Source organism: Fundulus heteroclitus, chromosome 10, assembly GCF_011125445.2.
Source record: "Fundulus heteroclitus isolate FHET01 chromosome 10, MU-UCD_Fhet_4.1, whole genome shotgun sequence".
Classification (NCBI taxonomy): Eukaryota; Metazoa; Chordata; class Actinopteri; order Cyprinodontiformes; family Fundulidae; genus Fundulus; species Fundulus heteroclitus.
Window position 1 is genome coordinate 15,807,948 of NC_046370.1, and position 19,636 is coordinate 15,827,583.

At 39.8% G+C, this 19,636-nt stretch overlaps 1 protein-coding gene across 1 annotated transcript in view; it reads left to right on the top strand.

Annotated features, from left to right (window-relative positions):
- Positions 1–18,346, top strand: part of si:ch211-216b21.2 (heparan sulfate glucosamine 3-O-sulfotransferase 3A1) — a 48,480-nt gene extending 30,134 nt beyond the window's left edge. The window contains exon 2 of the mRNA XM_012871683.3: positions 16,466–18,346. Within this exon, the coding sequence (XP_012727137.2) occupies positions 16,466–17,087 (622 nt within the window). The 3' untranslated portion in view covers positions 17,088–18,346. The remainder of the gene's footprint in view (positions 1–16,465) is intronic.
- Positions 18,347–19,636: the final 1,290 nt, after the last annotated feature.

Here is a 19,636-nt window from a genome sequence, read left to right on the forward strand (position 1 = left end):
TTTAGCCGATTGCTACCGTAAATAGAACATTTATACAGTCAGATTTTTAAAATGCTATTTAGATTAGCTTGAGTAATGAACGTCATTTCAATTTTAGCTGCATTAAGGAGCAATAAATCATTAGGAAAACCATATCAGTAACACAAGCCTCAAGGAAAACAAATGTGGACCTAATACAGGCCCCTGTGGGACCCCATATGAAATAGGAATACAGTCTGAAAATGAAACTGGACACACTGAAATATTTCAAGCAGATTTTAAGCAGTGCAACACATTGCCTGAGATATCAAAGTAATTACCAAGTCTTTTTCATTAATATACAATGATGTATTGTACAAAATACAGAACCAGTAATAATGCAATTAATGAGGGCTCATACTGCCAAGTTTTGATGCTCAGATCTGACTTTTTACTGAATTGTTTTTTTTGCGTGGTTGTTCAGACCGCTTATTAAATGCGACTGCCATTACACTTCTGTCTGAATGCTACAAGGCCCCAAAGCATGCACAGATATAGCAGAAGGAGTTGTCACACAGCAGCATCGTTCAAACAAACAAAAAAATGTAATCGCAGATAAAAGCACCTCTGTATTATTATGAAATTGTTGAGCAATGGGAGTCAACAATATTAAGACCACATCCTAACAACACAAAGGGAAGAAGAAAACGTGACTGATACTGCTGTAGAGAGGTGTGTATGGATGTGTTGCTACGGCAGTGACGTAAAAGACAGATGAAATGCGACATGACTGTTCTAACTACGGACATTTTGAAAAACATCCCATACGTATTCTATTTAGTACCACATATGGAATTGGGCTCTCCACACTGCCATGAAAAAGACGTATAGGGGTCCCATATGGGCAAAAAGATTGGATTTGGGTCATGTTTGTCTGCTGTGTGAATGTAGCCTTAGTCTACAGCAAGTATTAAATCATCACCTGCCTTTCTGAGTGCTGTTTCTATGGAAAGATTTATCCAAAAGACAGACTGTAATATTTCAAGTCACTAGTTTTCAGAGGATCTAAAATCTGGGCTAAGACAGACTTTTACACCCCAACAAAACCAAGACACAAAAAGATGAAGCACGTTAAAAGATCGGTCAAAAGGTTAAAGTGAAAGAGGTATAAGAATTTGTCACTGTAGACCAGATATGAGTAGGGGTGTTGTAGAGGAAATACTATAATATATCTAATTCCCCTTGTCAGCAAGGAAACACTGAAGAGCTTAATATGTAGCAGGATACAAATTCACACTACAGCTTAAGACTAAGAATTAAAAAAATGTAAGCCAGCTCAGAGCACTTTCATTTCATTAGTAAATATTTAATTTAGCTTCAATAATAGGCAAGATTTTACAGCTATTGATATATGATTGCTTGTAAAAACTTTATTCTGGTTCTGTTTCAATAGTTGTTGACATAAGAAGTGTTCTTGAGACTTCTCGTGTTTCTTGTCTGATTAAAAAGTAATGAACCCATAATATTTTATTTCATAAGGCTGTTTAATAAGCTGCATCTGGAAGGAGTAATACTGAGTGTCCGTCTGAAGTAGAATTTTCTCTCGGAGTTGATTCTTAATTAAAGAGGATTTACACCTAAACGCAAAGAGGAAATGTGTAGTAGTTTGTAACTAAAGTGTCACCAGAATGAGTAGGGAAAATGACCTTGAAGATTTCAGCCTCTTATTCTGTGGCAGTAAAAAAGAGAGAACTTTAACAGGATTGTGTTTTTGCCAGCTCCTCATTTCTGCCGCTGTATTTCAAGAAGGATCAAAACTCGGTTTGCTTTTTATATTATTCAAATGGGACATATCATGCAAGATCCAATTGTTTAGCCTTTAAATACATTTTGCTGTGTAGTTGGAGTATCAAGGAATGCAGAAAAGTGGATTTTTTTTTCAATTCAGTTTTCTATATTCTCTATTACGTTTTTTGAACAACTATGTCACTGTATTTGCTGCATAGCTGCTAAACAAGGTCATGGACGTCTGACTAGCCTGTTTGTGATTCCTCTATTTTTATTTCTCAGAGGGATTTTGTAGTCTAAGCTCAAGGATGCCAAAGCCACAAGTGGACAAGTAAAAAAGTTCAGTTGTTGGTTGCACAGTGAGTGAAACACTCTGCGACCTGGAGGGGGGCCGGGTGTGAAGTGCCTCATTTTTATTTAAAGAGACAGCACCAAAACGAGTTGCTCTCAAACGCACCTCAGAGCTTGGGCATAAGAGGGGCTGTGGGGCAACAGTAATGAGGAATTCAGACCACAGCATTGCAGCTCCACTTTGTATAGACCACAACTAAATGACCTAAATGTGAAAAAGAAGAACTTAAAAGCATGACATGTCCCCTTTAAATCACAAGCTATTGGGATATTTATTCATAATTGTGTTATTTTGTCTTTCAATACAACCGCCTGCTGTAACAGCAGCAGTGGAGGCATTCAGGTGAGATCTGGGCCTGGAGAAATGTAGACTTCCAGTAGATATCTTTGTAGCAAGCTTCTGTGTACCATCTGTAATGTCTGAAATGTTTATATTGAAAGTTTCAGCTGCTTAGAAATGACTATGGCAATGATCCGAAAGACAAAAGCCCAAGTCTTTTGTCATGGTTAATTATCATAAAGTAGACTCCTTAAAGCCTTTTATTTGGGGCTGAACTAATTCACATTTAATTTTGCTCTCACAAATTTGACACAGGGCTTTTAAGTTTTCCATTCAGATCAGGCTTAAATAAAGAATTTAAATACCCATTGAAATGAGTCCTATTGGAGTTCATTTTCCAGATTGTTTCAAAACTAAAAGCCATAGAAAAAGATAAGGAGGGCTACAGACTGACCTAATACTTTCTAATGAAACCACCTCTGGTGTATAAGAGATCATTCCCAACCACAATACCTTTGAAAATTAGCTTTGGCATTAAAGCCAAGTTTAGGTGTCTTATCTTTTATAAGCTGCTGAGTCCCGAAAAACTGACTTGGCAGAATGAAAAAAATAGCAGAGCTTTTATCCAAAGCCAATCCCACTGAAGTGTCATTTCCACGAGCTCTGTCTCGAGCTGCTTGTAACTCCGAAGTGGGTCAGAGAAATATGAAAAAGTAATAGCAGTGCTTTCTGAGAAAAGCCTTAAAGACTCATGTGATGACAGTCCATGTAATACAGAGCTCCTTTAGGTTTATATGGAGCGCTGAACATTTATAGTAATTTAGTTTAATGTTACATTAATCCACATTTCTGGGTTTTCAGACCCTTCAGGCAATAATCATAATCAGCTCCCTTTTTTTCAGGTAATTTAAACTCAGGATTTCATATAGCTTCCAACTCAGATGCATCTCACAAGATCATATGGCAGTTTAACCGCACCTGGTTTAGGTCAGCGAGGGCTACCTACATATTTTCTTTTCATTCCAGAATTATGAGAGAGATTATTGGGGGTTTTTTATGCAGAAGTTCACATATATTTCCTTGTTTGGTTGCGTTGTCTTTCAAACTGTTGTAATGTTCTGGGTTTTGTTCTGGTAATTATGCAGAAGTCACATATATTTCCTTGTTTGGTAGGATTGCGTTGTCTTTCAAAGTGTAATGTTCTGGTTTGTTCTGGCTATGTTAGTTATTTTTTAGTCCCCTGTCTGAGGTTTATCGGCTGCTTGAGTTTGTACTTGTCCTGTTAGCTTCTTAGTTTAGGTTTGGTTCTGATTATTTCTGTTTGAGCCTCTGCACTGATGTTGGTCTAATTACTTACTCTGCAACTGCCTTACTCACCCCTGCTGGCAATCATCTATGACCGGTTTCACCTGCTTCATCCTCATATAAACTGTTGAGACCCGACATCAGTGCCAGGTCGTGTTTGAGTATGGGTGAGTCTCCTCCTGCAAGTTTCGGTTTATTGGTTTACTTTGGTTTTTGACCCCTTGTCCCCAGAGATCTGAGCCACCTGTTTCTGTTGTTCATGCATTGTCTGCCCAACTGGAATGTTTGTTTCTATGCCTTTTGGTCTTTGGATTTTGTTAATAAATATATTTTACGAACTCTGCTGGTCTAGTTGAATTCTGTGGTCATTGCTCTGATTTCTGACAACTGTATGTCTGCATCAGACATGTTGAGTACTCTTTCCACATTACTTCCTCAGGATGTTGCTAAGAATAGTGACCCTTCCTCCTGAGGAAATAGTGTTTTAGATCATTTAAGTTGTTGCTTTGGAGCATGGTGTTCTCAGGCTTTTAACGCAGCCCCTCTTTTCTCCCAAACAAAACAGCGGTAAGTCCTCTGTAGTCATTCCAGCCTGACACACCAGGATTACATCGTCAACCAATTAAACAGTTAGTTCAAACTAGTCTATCTCCTGTAATAATTGCCATTAACAGGAGTAGAACAATATATATCACCACAAGCTTGTTGAAAATGAAACCCAATCCTTGAGTATTGAGTTGTGTTGGGAAGCTAACAAGCTAATCTCATGTACAGCAAGAATGTTGGCTGACTAGTAATTCAAAACAACTCGTGCCACAAATGTGTTAGTATGCGATACAAAGTTGTTTCAGCATTTAGGTTCAGTGAATTCATAACAAGTAAATGTTTCTTTAACTTGACTGACAATATGGCATATGTACCCGTTGAAACGTAAATATATCCTTGAAGTGGTGGAACGCTAAGATCCTACTTAGGGGCATATTATGTTCTCTACTTTTTGATCCCTGTTCCTATGTCGAATTACAAATTTTCACAAAAGTGAGTACACCCCTTATATTTTTCTAAATATTTTTGACACATTGTTGAGTAGTCAGTGTACAGCTCGTACAACAGTGTAAATTTGCTGTCCTCTTGAAATAACGCAACACACACCCATTAATGTTCACATTGCTGGGAACAAAAGTGAGTAAACTTTGAAGTGAGAATGTTCAAATTGTGCCAAGTATCAATTTTTTCTGTGGCCACCATTATTTTCCATCACAGCCTTAAGTCTCTGGGGCACGGCGTTCACTAGACCTTCACAGGTTTCCTCTCTTCTACACCTCCATGACGGCATCATGAAGCTGGTGGATGTTAAAGACCTTGTGCTCCGCCACCTTCCGTCTGCAGAGATTAGGTCTCGAGACACGCTTGTCCAGTCCAGCGGCTTTTGCCGCAGCGTTTTAAGCAAGGCAGAGGATGTGTTGGAGGTGTGTTTGGAGTTGTTGAGTTTCCAAAGAGAGGAGATCATGCTCTGCTGCAGTATGTCGCAGAGTATGTTACCACTCATGTTTCCCTCAATGTCCTGTAGCTCCGCACAACTGCCGCCACACAGGTACCCATAAAATGATGGCACTCCCACCACTGTGCCTGTCGACAAGAAAAACTTGTCCTTGTGCTGGTGAAGATTCTCAGTCATCCAGGTCATGGTCATTCCAAAAAAACAAAGCAACTGGACTTTTCTACGTTTTCCGTAGTTGAAGACGTTTCGCTTCCTCTGCAGGAAGCTTTCTCAATTCAAAAAGTCTTAAGATTAAAGAGCAGATTAATGTGCAGTACCAAGCTTTATACTACTTCCTAACAAAGGCCTTGTAATGGTTTAGACAACATGACGCATGGCTCAACACAGGAGAGCTACCTCCTCAGGACAAGACTCTGCTGTCCACCTACACCTTAAGGACAAAGGACACTCTTTTGAGGACCAAAATGTCCAGATTTTGGACAAAGAAGACAGATGCTTTGAAAGGGGTGTGAAGGAAGCCATCTACATTAAGAGAGAAAAACAAGAGGAGGATGCCTTAAGTTCCAACTCTCAAAAACTTACAACACAGCTATAGGATTAATTCCGGCCAATCATCACCTTAGTTCTCACCCTCATATGGGTGATCAAAACATTGTTCCTTTAAGCCAAGCCAATAACGACCCTAACGACTCCTCGTTACAGAGGAGTGGACCAGTTTTGGTTCAATCTGCTGGCTTAATGACTTTAACGACCGCCCATTACTAAGGGGTGGACCTGTTTCTGTTGAATTTGCATGTTATCTAAGCCATTACAAGGCCTTTGTTAGGCAGTAGTATTTTGATTTGAGAAAGCTTCCTGGAGAGGAAGCGAAAATGTCTTCAACTACGGAAAGTCCAGTTGCTTTGTTTTTTACTTTTTTTGGAAAAACTTGTCCTTGTGCTCCTCAGCTGGTTGCCCCCCCACACCAACCTCTGCAGCAATGCTGGCATATTTCTATTTTCAAAAGAAAACGTCAACCACGTGCTCTCAACTGATTGGGTTGATCATAGCGAGGCCTTTTTCTAAGTGAATCCTATCCTGTTAAAACTTTGTTTAGTCTTGGCCACCATTCTGGCTGTTGTCACTCTATTTCGAACCTCACCTTCCTGACATTTGACACTCGGCCTGGATCTGAAAGCCTAAAAAGAGGCTTCAAGCTGACTTGAACGCATCCCTCCAACCACTCTGCATCCCTCTGTCACTCTTCCACAGAGGCGGGTGAATAATTCAACACGTTGCCATAAAGATAAAGCTTCTTCCCCCCCCCCCCCTTACGCAATATACTTGGGGGGCACTTAGTTGCAAAGAAAAAGAAGACAGATTCTGTAAAAATACTGCTGACAAATTTATAAGAACACACGGCAAAGCTAACTATAAATGTTTTACGAAATCACGTGGTCGTTCCTCTACGGAAAGAAATAAAAGAAAAGCCTCAAAGGCCAATGGACGGACACATTTCCATCTTGCAAATGTGTTTTAATCGGCTTAATAGAATGATTTATCACTGTGCATGATAACATTTTATTACATCATCCAATGCCCAGTAATCACTCGACGTGAGGTATTTCTGTCTTCCAAGTCTTAATTTTTATGTTATTTAGATTTAAGTGAAATACTAAAAAGAATATATAAACTTTCTAAATGGAGCCACACTCTTACTATGTTAAATGAAACTGGGACAGGATACTATATATGTATTTTTAGACCTGAGTGTGAAGGCTATTAAAAAAAAGTACAGCTAATTTTACATTACCAATTTTTTTTTTTTTATCTTTGCTCAACAGAAGATGGAATATGTCAGCTTATTAATGCTTACGAGCTTTTCCAAACCAGTCACCTCACCTTGTTATCGTTTTTTATTTTCCATTTTCAGCCAAATTTCCTGTTTTCCCCCAATTAGAACGCCTACATGAAACCCATTCATATCTTTTTTGACTCATTTGAAACATAACAACTCATCAGTCTGACAGCACATTTCCTGTAGTTTAAAAGCTGCCATTTTTATTTACTGCCACAGTCTTATCGCAAACAGTCCCCTGCGCTGATCTGGGTTGCCATTTCCTAGAGGAAAAGAGTCCACCATGTCCTCCTACTTAAACTCTTATCTGCAGAGTCAGAATTGTGTACCAACTCCCTACATTTCCCACAAGCCATGTTTTATTTCTGTTGGAGCCTAATGAATAATTTTCCACACCACACATTTTAGAATCATTGTGCTGTATAGTTTATAAAATGAAAACATCAGGCTGAGCACCAGAGTTTACTGAGTTTTAAGACCAAATGGGAGTGTTAAACTTGCCAATTATTTATTAAATAAATATCAGTTGCATAATTGAGGCTGCTATTCATATTAATTGCAGTTCCCTAAACAGATATTTATTTATTTTTCTGAAAAAAAAAATGTTAGGAGTTAGAGTTTTGTGAAACTCCAACAACTGTTGTAATAGCATTTATGAAGTCATGTCGGGTATAAATGCAGGCTTATATATTATTATTTTTAGCTGAACATATGGGTCTTTTCTAATCATGCCAGCCTTTCAAAATGCTTTTACACTAGAGCCTCCTCCATCCAGTCTGAATTGCAATGCACATAAAGTTGTTATTAAGGGTTAGAGCCATTGTCAAAGGAAAATAGAACAGAGGAGAATTTTACCAGAAGTGTCCGACATACCAAAATCTCTCCAAGTCTGCATCAACGACTCATTCAGGAGGTCACCAAAGAACCCAGAACACCATCTAAAGCACTGCAGACTTCACTTGCCTGTTCATGATTAACAATAAGAAACGACCTCCATAGGAGCGATTTAAGGAGATAATCACTCCTTACCAAGAAGGAAAACAAGGGCCCTTCTCGCATTTTGCAAAGAACACCCCGGCATCAGTTTGTGACCTTAAGTTCAAGTGCGTTTGGGCGATGCAGTAGTAGGACATTAATCCAAAGCACGCCAGCATCTCCGCCTCTGATTAACTCATAAACAAGGTTTAGGAGCAGTCTAGTAAAAGACGGGACTGATTGAGATGCCTTTCCGTGACTTGAAACAAGTCGTTCATGCTTGAAATCCTTCAGTGTAGCTGAAATAAAACTAATTTCCGAAGCTAAGTTGGCCAACATTCTTCCACAGTGATGTAAAAGACTCACTGCCAGTTACGCTAAATGGCAGTTGTGGCCTCTAAGGGTGACGCAACCAGATATCACATTTTAGGGGCAATTAGTTTTTTCACACAGAGCCAGGTTGGTTTTGGTTGCTTTTTACTCTTTCTAAATGAAATTGCTTGATACTAGATTTAGATGTTCTGAACCATCAAATGTGACTATAAAAAAAACACGACAAAAAAAGAAACCGCAAAGGGGCAGACCGTTTTTCTTTTACGGCGTTGCCGATTTTCTTTTGAGCAGCTTTATATGTGGCAGCGCGGTCAATGTTTACAGCTCGCGCGGCAGGTGAGGCGCTGCGTTTCCACGCAAGGCTGAGAAAGCTCCGGGGCTCCAAGCTGAAACGAGCGGGCTTCCCCCACCATCCGCACATCGCTCGTTACTCTAAATCATCCCCTGCATCCTCCTCCTCCTCCTTTCGCCCATTGACCTCCGCTTGCATCCGTTGACCTGGAAAAATGTCTGGCGAGTCCGAGCCACCGAGAGCAGCGCCGCGCCTTCCATCTCCTGAAAGCAGCAGAAATATTGAGCCAATTACAAGATTATTATCTGGTGGCGATGGCAGGGCCACACCGTGGGAGTGTTTTTATGCCTGCCAGGCCTCCCCGCTGGAAGAAGAAAAATGAACCAAAGATTTGGGGGGGGGGGGGGGGTTGTAGCCAGCCCTCATGCCCACTTGCCTCTATGTTGTTACAACTCCTTTCACTTGACAGACGTTGGCTAAGTTCCAAACTGCTCACTAAAAGGTCAAAGCCAACAAGAACGGGAGACCAGTCGGAGCTGATGCGGTTTTGCTCAGTGCTAATTCATTAAATGCCGCTGTTTTATGCATGCACATGGTTTTCAGTTTCAGAAAAAAAAAAAAAAAAAAAAAAAAAAAACGTCATCCTGCAACGCTTTTGTTCATTCCGCGGCGAGACATGAGTCACAGGCTGTCCGTGGCTGCAGAGGGAGTTAGTTTGCAAGTAAAAGTCGTTGGTTCGGAAAAGCAACGATGCGTCAGAGCCTTTATTTCAAGGTGCTTACTTTATAGACAAGCTTACAAAGGATGCATTGAGTGATGTAGTGCCTGTTGCTTTTGGAATAGGGAATAAAGCTGCTGGGGAAGTGTCTTGGCATTCAAATAGCTGGTTATATAAAAAGGAGCGATGTATAATTAAAGCTTGTAATGTTCTTTCAGGTACACAAATTATTTACTCCATCTAAACATCTGAGGCACTCTTAATATTTGCCTTTTTTTTTCACTTCAGCTTTTACACCTCTGCCAAAGCAATAAAAGTGATTTAAATCAAAGACTGCTACGTTTCAGTTCGGGGCCTCGAGTCTCGTGTCTCGAACAGATCCCGCCGCCTATGTTTCCTGCGTCAGCGGGCTTTGGGAGTTGTATTTTAGCAGCGCTGTAAAGACATCAAAAGCAGACTCTGGAGCTGCAGTAAATCTCGGGCGCTTGGACATGTTGTCATCTGTTACATCACCTACAGCACTAAAGCCGCTGAGGTTTTCTTCAGAATGGGCCGCTCGCTGCTGCTGCTGCTGCATAGTGGAAAGAAAGACTCAAGTTTAATTCACTTTCAGCAAAACAAAAACAGAAGTGTCCTTTGCTCCTCTTTTAAAGCGCAACACTGAAGCGTTGGACATGCATCAGAGATGTACCTACTGTTCAATTTTACGTGTACGGATTATTTTAGAAGACCTGATGCAGCATTACTAAAAAATTACTTGCAAACGTCCAACAATATTGATAGTTCTTAAGGCTTTCTGAATGTTGTCACTTTCCAACAACAAATTTAAGTGTATATTATTTGGAGTTTGTGATAGACCCACACAAAGTAGTGCTTTTACAAGAAAATAAAGATAAAATGCCAACCGTGGTGGGCATCATTTGTGTTCTACCCCTGAGGCCAAATTGTGAACCACATTTGGCTGCAATTACAGCTTCTAGGGTACGTCTGTGTCATCTTTGCGCATTACTCAGTCAGACTGCAAGGGGAGCATCTGTTAAGAGTTTTTTTTTAAGTGATTTTTATTTGACTTTGGTCTGTACTTTGGTTGGACACTGCAACACTTTTTATCTATAGCATTCCAGTAGCTCTGGCTGCATTTCTAGGGTTGACCTGATGTATGTTTTCGTCCTGGGTCATCCCATTTTCAGGGTGTCCAACCCTCTTTGCCATCAACTGCGCTCAGCCTTCCTGTCCCTGCTGAAGAAAGATATCCCCACAGCATCATACTGCTACTACCGTGTCACTGTGGGGATCAATACAGGATGCTTTGGTTAAAAACCAAAAAGTTAGAAGACAAAAAAAGGAAATAAAAGTAAAATAAAATAAAATAAAATGTGTTTCCTCTCCCCCAATGAATCATCTGTCCCCTCTAAGATGTGTGGCAAACTGCTTCTAATAAATTTCTCTCCAGAATGGCTTTCTTCTCATCACTTTTCCATAAATATTAGGGTTTTTGGCAAAGTTAGTGGTTGGGACAAAAGGTTTTTTAGGGGTGTGAATATCTTTGAGTAACGCTGCATGCTCAGTCTTCAAGACAAACAAGTTGTGTTTCAGCCGATTTCTCCCATGACTGTAGCTACTCCAGAACTGCACGACTCTCCCCCCAAATCTATAAAACTTACATCAAGCGGAATACACGAGTAGTTTACGACTTCCATACTCTGACATCCAACAAGGCTGTCTTCGTGTTGTGTTGATCACAACATACCACATACTTTCTGATCCTAAGAATCCCTCCCGAGTCCCCCAGCTCCACTACACCAACCGATGAGAGAGCGTGAACCGCGGAGCCAGCTGGACGCACGCCATCAAATATGGATGCTTCCTTTTGGACAGGCTCATATCTTTTTTATAACACAATAATGTTCTTTTTTTTCATTGCAGTTTTACTTTTTCTCAATGTTTTGGAACTCGAGTCGCTCCCAAATCAGCATGATTACAATATAAGCAGGAAGACATTCAGACATGTCGGCGTCTGCGAGTCCCAGTTTATCAATAATTAGTCTCCCCCGCTCTTTATCGTCGGCTTAGCAGCTTAGTAGCCATTGAAGTCCCAGGTGACGTTGGTTTTGTTTTAAAGCACCATCGTGCTGTGCTCTGCTAGTGCGATGAGGCAGAGCTAATGTGAGAGGGGAAGGAGCCGTGTCTCTCTGGCTTTTTTACACAGCTGTAAGAGACGTCCCAGATACCGAGAGGGCTCTCGAGGTCGGGAGACGGTCAGCGTTGCAGGCTGATGTCGAGACATCGGTGCGCCCTCGACGACGCTGCTGCTCTTATCGACCACTTCCTTCCTGTTCCCCTTCTGCTGATCTCGTGAACGGCTCCTTAAAGAGAAGACCGACTCAGCACGCTGAGCCACAAGGACCGGCCGTGTTGTGATATCGACGCCTGGCTTTTAGATACGTTTTGCCTCAAAGGAAGCGTTCCTTTCTTTTCAGCGCCTGTGAATGCGGAGCGCTTCTGGTTTAAGCAGCTGTGTTATATCTTCACTCCATGATACTTCCCTGTGCACGTCCAAAATATTTTGGACGCTTACTATTGGTTTTATGCTTCTTCACAAGTCCTTGGTTGTAGTTGCCAGTTTTCATTGTGGAATTCAGTTAATTTCTGAAACAGAAGATAAAAGGCCTTTGCTGACTTTTTTTTTTCCTGCACGTTGCATCACTTTTGCATCATTTTGAGGAGGTAGAACAAGGTATATCACCTAAAATGGTCTCTATATCCTCAAAATACTAGGCAGTTCAACCTCCCTAATAACATGTCTGCAAACATTACAATTCAGTTGTACCACCCATTAAAATGGCATTATCAGCTCCCAGTGGAATTAGCCCTTGTCCACATAAAATGCATAATGAACTTTTTCAGCTGTTTATCTGTCACACACATATAAATGCACTTTAAAGTAAAAAATTGTGAAGAAACTTTAAAGCATTTAATGTATCATTTTGGCCCTGACACATGACAAGTTGAGGGAAACAACGCTGTGCTTAGCACTTGGTGTATTGAGCAATAACTAACTACGTGACATCACTACTTGACATAGAACAGCTGCTGTGTTGTTACAGCTTCGTTTAACCAGATGTTGCTGCCAGGTTAATATTAATCGTATCAAAGGAATAAGGCCCAATATCATTATTTTCCCAAATAGATGTCCAGCATATTACACATGTCCGAATTATACTATTTAATATAATTAAATTATTCAAATACAAGAGATGCACTCAGAGAAGGTTTTTACTGGCTGATATGAACTGTCAATTGAAGTTTTCTCTCCAAAGACTAAACCTCATAAACCCATTCAGTTGAACTTATTGTCATGGTAATGGAACAAAATGCACAGCAGTTGGAAATTGAATGGCCAAATTAGTCATTACAATATTATCCCCTTCTATGCTTCGAAGCTGATGTCACTAACCAGAATTGTAAATTACAATTTTGCTCCCCAGCTCCAAAAACATTTCCACTATCACTTACAAGAACAATTTTGTGCAGTATTGTATCATGGTATAAATATGTAAACACAAATTAAATATTCATCACATTTATTGAAAAAAAAAATCTTGTGTTTGTTTATGTTTAATTCATTCTAAAAGAGCTGTACTGTAAATAAAAATGCAACAACCTATCATGCATCTGTAAATAAACATACAAAGAGTGCTCATTCGGAGGCGGTCTTTTGTTTTTCAAGCCATTATTGCTTTTGTTTTTCATGACTGAAGATATATTTAAGCAGTACACTTTGTATTTTTTAATAAGCAAAGGAAGCCAGCTGACTTGCAGTGCCCAGCAGCAACTATGGGATTGAAGGACAATGTTACTCTATACTTAAAACAACTGGAAACTTACTCTTGACATCTCATAAAATGACTTTAAACCAGTTTTTTTTGCGGCTTTTCAAAGGCTTAATGCAACCTGATCCAAGTAATCAGCCAACACCTACACAGTATGAAGCAAAACTACAGTCTAAGATAAAAACAAAACCGGGATGAGAAAGGCAGAAACAAGCTTGAATGTACTTAAATTAATTGTTGTTTTTTTATCTTAAGAGAACAGTACCACGCTAAATCAGCTTCAGAAAGTTATGTTTGGTACAACGCTGCCGTAGAGCATCTCAGATGAAGAGAAAGTGTGTATGCGTCAGCCCCGGGGGGGGGTGGGAGTAATTACAAACAGTATCCGAGCGGAGCCTTAAGCAGAACCAGGCGTCACATTCACCATGACAGTTAACGTCTTTGTTTGTGCAAAGCTCAGCCACAGCAAACATCTCATTGGCCTCCGCCTCATTTTCCTCCATGTATGTTAAACGGAGCATGATTGTAGCCGCCTCAGAACAACAGGAAAGAACTGCGCCTGTCATCCTGACTGGCAGGCACAAGCCGTCCTTTGATCATTGGCTGATCCTATAAACAACCCGCTGAAGTGTTGTGTAATCTGCCGAATTTCCACACGTCCTCCTCTGTCTTGTGATCTCTGCAGTTGTTTCACAGGTGTGCAAACTTTTTCATCTAACCCAGGAGCGGCCTGAGCCACTTAGCCGCTGCCCGTCCTCACTTCAAGCAACACCGGGCAAGCAGATGAATAATTGACGCTTGCATTCTGTACTTTGGTGAATTTTAAAGCTGTATTCTGCAGAGACTCTAAATGGTAGAGGGGGAGGCACGTTAATCATTCATGGGCTGCTTTTACTCGCTTTGCTTAAGGTCACTGTCCTTACGGCCGCCGCGCAGAGGGAATGTGGTGAAAGAAAAACAGTAGAAGAGAGTTGGGGCAAAAAGAAATGTGCTAAATTTCTCAAAATGTATGCACGCTCACATTTTGTTTTATCCAAAAGACTTTCTTTTACTGAATCATCTGTGTGCTGTAAATATAACGAGACATTCATCCTCTGTAATGACTCTTTTTGCAATGAACCTCATTTAGAGCATTTTAGAGTAATTACTCTGTGAGTGTTTAAAAAAAGTATTAAATAAGGATGCAAGATATTGATTGAGTTAATCTAATGTTGATTGATCTTACTGATTGACTAGCGATTAATTAATAAGCAGCGTTTAACTTAAAACCTGAGTGTTCTCTTGTATCAAGAGGGTCTATCCATAACAAGAAGGGCTAAAATTTAAAAAAGTTCAAATCATTAAATTTTAACAATTTATTGTGCCACTTGTGTTAAATACTGACTGAATAAACAACACATTTTGGTTTTCTCACATATTATTAAACTTAGACATTATAAAATCTAAAGAAACAGAAACCTATTAGGGCACCGTATAGAGAAAAAAAAAAGTGAAACGCTTATAATCCTCTCCATAAAACGTGTTTATTGACATGTCTTTTTTTTAAAATCATATTCCAGGTTTTTTTCCACTTAATTCCCTTAACTTTTCTGTCATGACATCATCGCCTCCCAAGCACATCAGCAAGTTTTGGTTGAGAAGTTGACTCTGCTCCGCCATGCAGCACAGCTGAATGGGTGCTATTTAGGTGATAATCCAAAGAGCTTGTTGAGTGTTTGCATTTAAAAACAGAACTGCGTGAAATGTATCTTTGCATTCTTGTCGTCATTAAACAGTGTAAAATAATCCAATACCAGACTTTGCTTTAATTGTTTCACATTCCTGTGCTGGCATGCCTGCACCATGATAATTACTCTTACAACTATCACATTTCCTTTCTTGTTATATATTCTGGCATACTAAAATACATGTTATGGAAGTCTAAAAGGGAGACTATTAAGCAATATTCTGTGTCACATCAAATCCTGTCACGAGTATGTGTTTTCTTGGTGCATGCCCAATTTGAATAGTGGATATGAACGGGGGATCAAGGGTGTGGAATTAACAGAGTGGGATTGCATCAGGATAAGATACGTTACCTTTGCTGTGACGTCACCATCTCACTTTATTTTTTTCCAGAGTTAAATATCAAATCATCTAGGAATGAAACAGCAATGCCCAATAAGTACCACCAAGTGGTCAGCCATAGGGCTGGGGCGATATAGAAAAAAAAGAATATCGATAAAATAGAAATCATATTGATCGATTTTATCAAAAAAATTCAAGATATACATTTTAAGTGCAGCCCTGACTATTTTATGCTGTTGCTTGATGACCTATTTTTAGATAAATGGATTCAAACACAACCCTTTATTCAAACAACTTTTTACAAAAACTGTAAGTGTTAAAAAAGAAAAAAAGAACAAGTGCTCTCCGAACTCTCTGAAGGCTGATGGAGCTTTCCTGGGTTTGTGATTGGTTTGGAGGATGCAATGACTGTGGTATTAATCTACATGATAGGCTAGAATGCACTATTCTTTTATTGACCCGTTTTTTATATTGAACCATACATCTATCGATTGATATACATCGTTATTGAATTATCATCCAGCCCTAGTCGGCCAAATTAATCAGAATGTAGATCATGCATTTGTTAATTATTTGTACTACTAGCAGTGACACGTTATGTCACGCGTGTGAGGAAAACAAGGTTTTGATAACATTTTGAAACATAGGCCAAAAATATTCCTGATTTGACATTTTAACCAGTTTTTAGCATCTTTTATTAGTTATTAGCACAGGCAACATTTGTAGCATTCTCTGTGTTTATATTCAAGATAATGTAGATCATTCCTAACTCTAAAGTCTCCCAACATTTCCAAACGGAGGTTATCCCAGGAAACTTTAAAACTTTGTTTTGTAATTTCGGTATCAGAATTGGTCTATGCTACTCATGATGCCGTGGTACACAGTTGATGGAAAATGATGAACACATAAGGTGATCAAAGTGATTTTACCTCAGTTCTGTTTTATTTTTTTATGACTAAGTATGATAGGACCATTTTAAGGCCGATGCCTTCTTTTTCAGTTGTACTTAATATCAACCACCCTCCTTGGCCAATATGCGTTTGACTGGCTCTGACTGCTGATTGAAAGGTCAAACAGTGAAAAATATGTGTTTTAGTTCATCAAATGCTTAGTTTTGTTGTGCTATAAACATATCAACAGCAAGTTTGGATTCAAAACTATCACCTTTATACATTAATCTTCTGCAGCTCAAACTAATAACATATTCATTCTTTTGCCTTCTATTAGGGATCTGATGCCAAAAACCCTGGAGGGCCAGATCACCATGGAGAAAACACCCAGCTACTTCGTGACCAGAGAGGCTCCGGCGAGGATATCCGCCATGTCCAGGGACACCAAACTGATCGTGGTAGTGAGGGACCCTGTCACCAGAGCTATCTCAGACTACACGCAGACTCTGTCTAAGAAGCCTGACATCCCCTCCTTTGAGAGTCTCACCTTCAAAAACAGGACTACTGGGCTCATTGACACCTCATGGAGCGCGATCCAGATCGGCATCTACGCCAAGCACCTGGACAACTGGCTGCAGTACTTCCCCATGGACCAGATCCTCTTTGTTAGCGGCGAGCGTCTGATCAGCGACCCGGCCGGAGAGCTGGGCCGCGTGCAGGACTTCTTGGGCCTCAAGAGGATCATCACGGACAAACACTTTTACTTCAACCAGACCAAGGGGTTTCCGTGCCTCAAGAAGGCGGAGGGCAGCAGCAAGCCCCACTGCCTGGGAAAAACCAAAGGGAGAACCCATCCGAACATTGACCCCGAGGTGGTGCAGAGGCTACGGGACTTCTACAGGCCCTTTAACATGAAGTTCTACCAGATGACGGGACGTTTTTTTGGCTGGGATAACTGAATGTCTTTTTGTGTTTTATAAGGTGGAGTGACAGAAATCCAGTTTGGGGTGTTAGACATAAACTTGATGGTATGAGAATTTGACACTTTGTGATTGAAGTTGGATCGCAGTGAGGGTAAACGTGTAACTAAATTTAGTTTTGTCTCCTTATTAAAAAAAGTTAAAATTTACTTTGATATTAAAGTTTTTTTTATTCCCCCAAAATTTAAATATAGATACACTTGTGTTGTACATACAGTAGTTGAATCCCAACGTTAAACTTTACATGCAGTATAAAAAAATACGTGTTTTTTCTTTCTCACTGTATGAATTTAAATCAGACTAAACTTTTTCTTTTGTGGGTGATTTAGAATAACAAAAAGTGTTCCAATTCCTTCAGAACTAAAAGAAAAAATAATCTGCATTCAGAAATATACATACATTTCTTGAATACTTAGTGGAATTGCTCTTTAAACTTGGGTCAGAGAGTTTGGGTATTTTTCCATCTAGTTTCTCACAATAGCTTGCTAGAATTTTGACCCATTTTACCCGACAGATCTGACGTAACTGTGTCAGGTTTGCAGGTTGCCTTACTCTTCTCTGTCCACAAATGTTCTGTGGGACTGAGATCAGAGCTTTATGATGGCCACTCCAAAACATATAACTTGTTGCCCTTGGGTCACTTCGTAATTTGATTTAGTGGTATGCTTCAGATCATTGTCCCTTTGGAGGAGACGTCTGCACCCGATCTTTCAGGCTGATGTCTTGAGGTGTTCTTTCAGTATTTCCTCACTATGTTCTTTCCTTATGATGGTTTCGTTTGAGAAGTGTGCCAGTCCCTCCTGCAGCAAAACATTCACAAAACCTGATGCTGCGAGCCCCATTCATACATTACAGTTTACAGTCCTATTTTTTCCTCCATATATAACAACAGACGTTATATCCAAGTAGTAAGATGTTGAGGTTATCACACTATTTGACACGTTACCATAATTAAAATGTTTTTCAATGAGTGAATTTGGTTAAATATGGTTTTGATTTTGTTTTTATTGAAGCTTCAAGCTTGTTCGTACAGAAAACAATGTTTTACCAGCCTCAACCAGCGCCATGCCTTTTCTTCAAGGGTTAAGATGCACATTTCTACACAAGGAAGCAGGGTGAGAATGAAGTGTTGCCTTTAGATAAATCTACAGGTGTGCCCCCAGTTAAATACTTTGTGAATTTACCATTACATCATCATCTTGGCTTTTATAAGTTATTCAACACAAATTTTTTTGTACGGAGACATGTGAATTGGAAAAGTCACATACTAATACACACACATATATATATATATATATATATATATATATATATATATATATATATATATATATATATAAACTGCATTCTCTAGGTGTCATTCTCCTACCATCAGGGCTCCTGTCCTCGTCAATCAGCACTAACTTAAGCAATATGCAACAGCTACGGATTAAAAAAAAACAATATGCAATGTTTCCATCATCAGAAAATTCTTCTGACCTATTCTTTGCATGTTTTGTTGTTGTTGCAAAGATTCCAGTCCCGTCGCTCCATTTCATCTGCAGAAATGTTTGAAAGCCCAGTGGAGTGAGGCAGAGATGAGGAGTATTAGTATATGCAGTTCTTCTAAACGATTGAAATCAGGGGTGAAGTTATGAGTTCCCTGTTGTTGTTTTTTTCCTTTAAATATTAAAGCTTTTACAGTTTGCTTTGTTCTTAGTGGGAATAATAAGAACAGATAAAGATATGTATTTGTATTTTTGAAAATGTATTTATTCAGAAAGTGTATACGCGGTATCTATATGTTTTGATTAACTCAGCAACTGTTTTCTCTGATTATTAAGCCTCTCCATTGGAGTTTTGCTATATGTTTTTTTTTTTTGTATTTTCTTCAACACCTCACTTCCAGGTTATTCATTTTTGTATGTTTTTGAATGATATACGGAGATGAATGTGTTGCGGGAACACTTTGCTTCGTGCTCGGTTCCAGAGCGGCGACTTTGTTATTTCAAGGGCCGTTTCCCCGTCCTCAGTTAATGAAGCCACAGGCAAAGAGAGCATTCAGTGTTACTTAACCAACACCGACTCCAATGGGGGGGGGGGGGGGGGGAAGACCTCCGAAAAAGGCCTTTCAAAACTGTGACTCGGGTTTCTTCAACATGCCTCCTGGTGAAGTGAACGCGCTCGATGCCACCAGTTGTCTTTTACTTTGAACCGGGCTCGTGTGGAGGTCTGTTTTAATAAACCATTGAACAAGAGAACAAGGGCTCAGTTGTGTTCCTGATTTCTAACTAGCCGCAATATGAGACCCCTGAAGTTGCGATATGCCTGAAAATACACACAATCAGTATGTTTTTGGGGTGAGTGTCAGAAAATAGTAAGGGAAAGGTTAAAAAGGGATGTACCCATCTAAAATGTGCTGCTTGGGTCTGTCGCGTTCTTTTAAACAACATTTGGGTTATTAAGGCACTGCTTGAATAAAAGACGTGATATGAAAATACTGGCGTGTGTCTACTCTGTTTTCTGTCCACCTCAGGAAGCGTGGGATT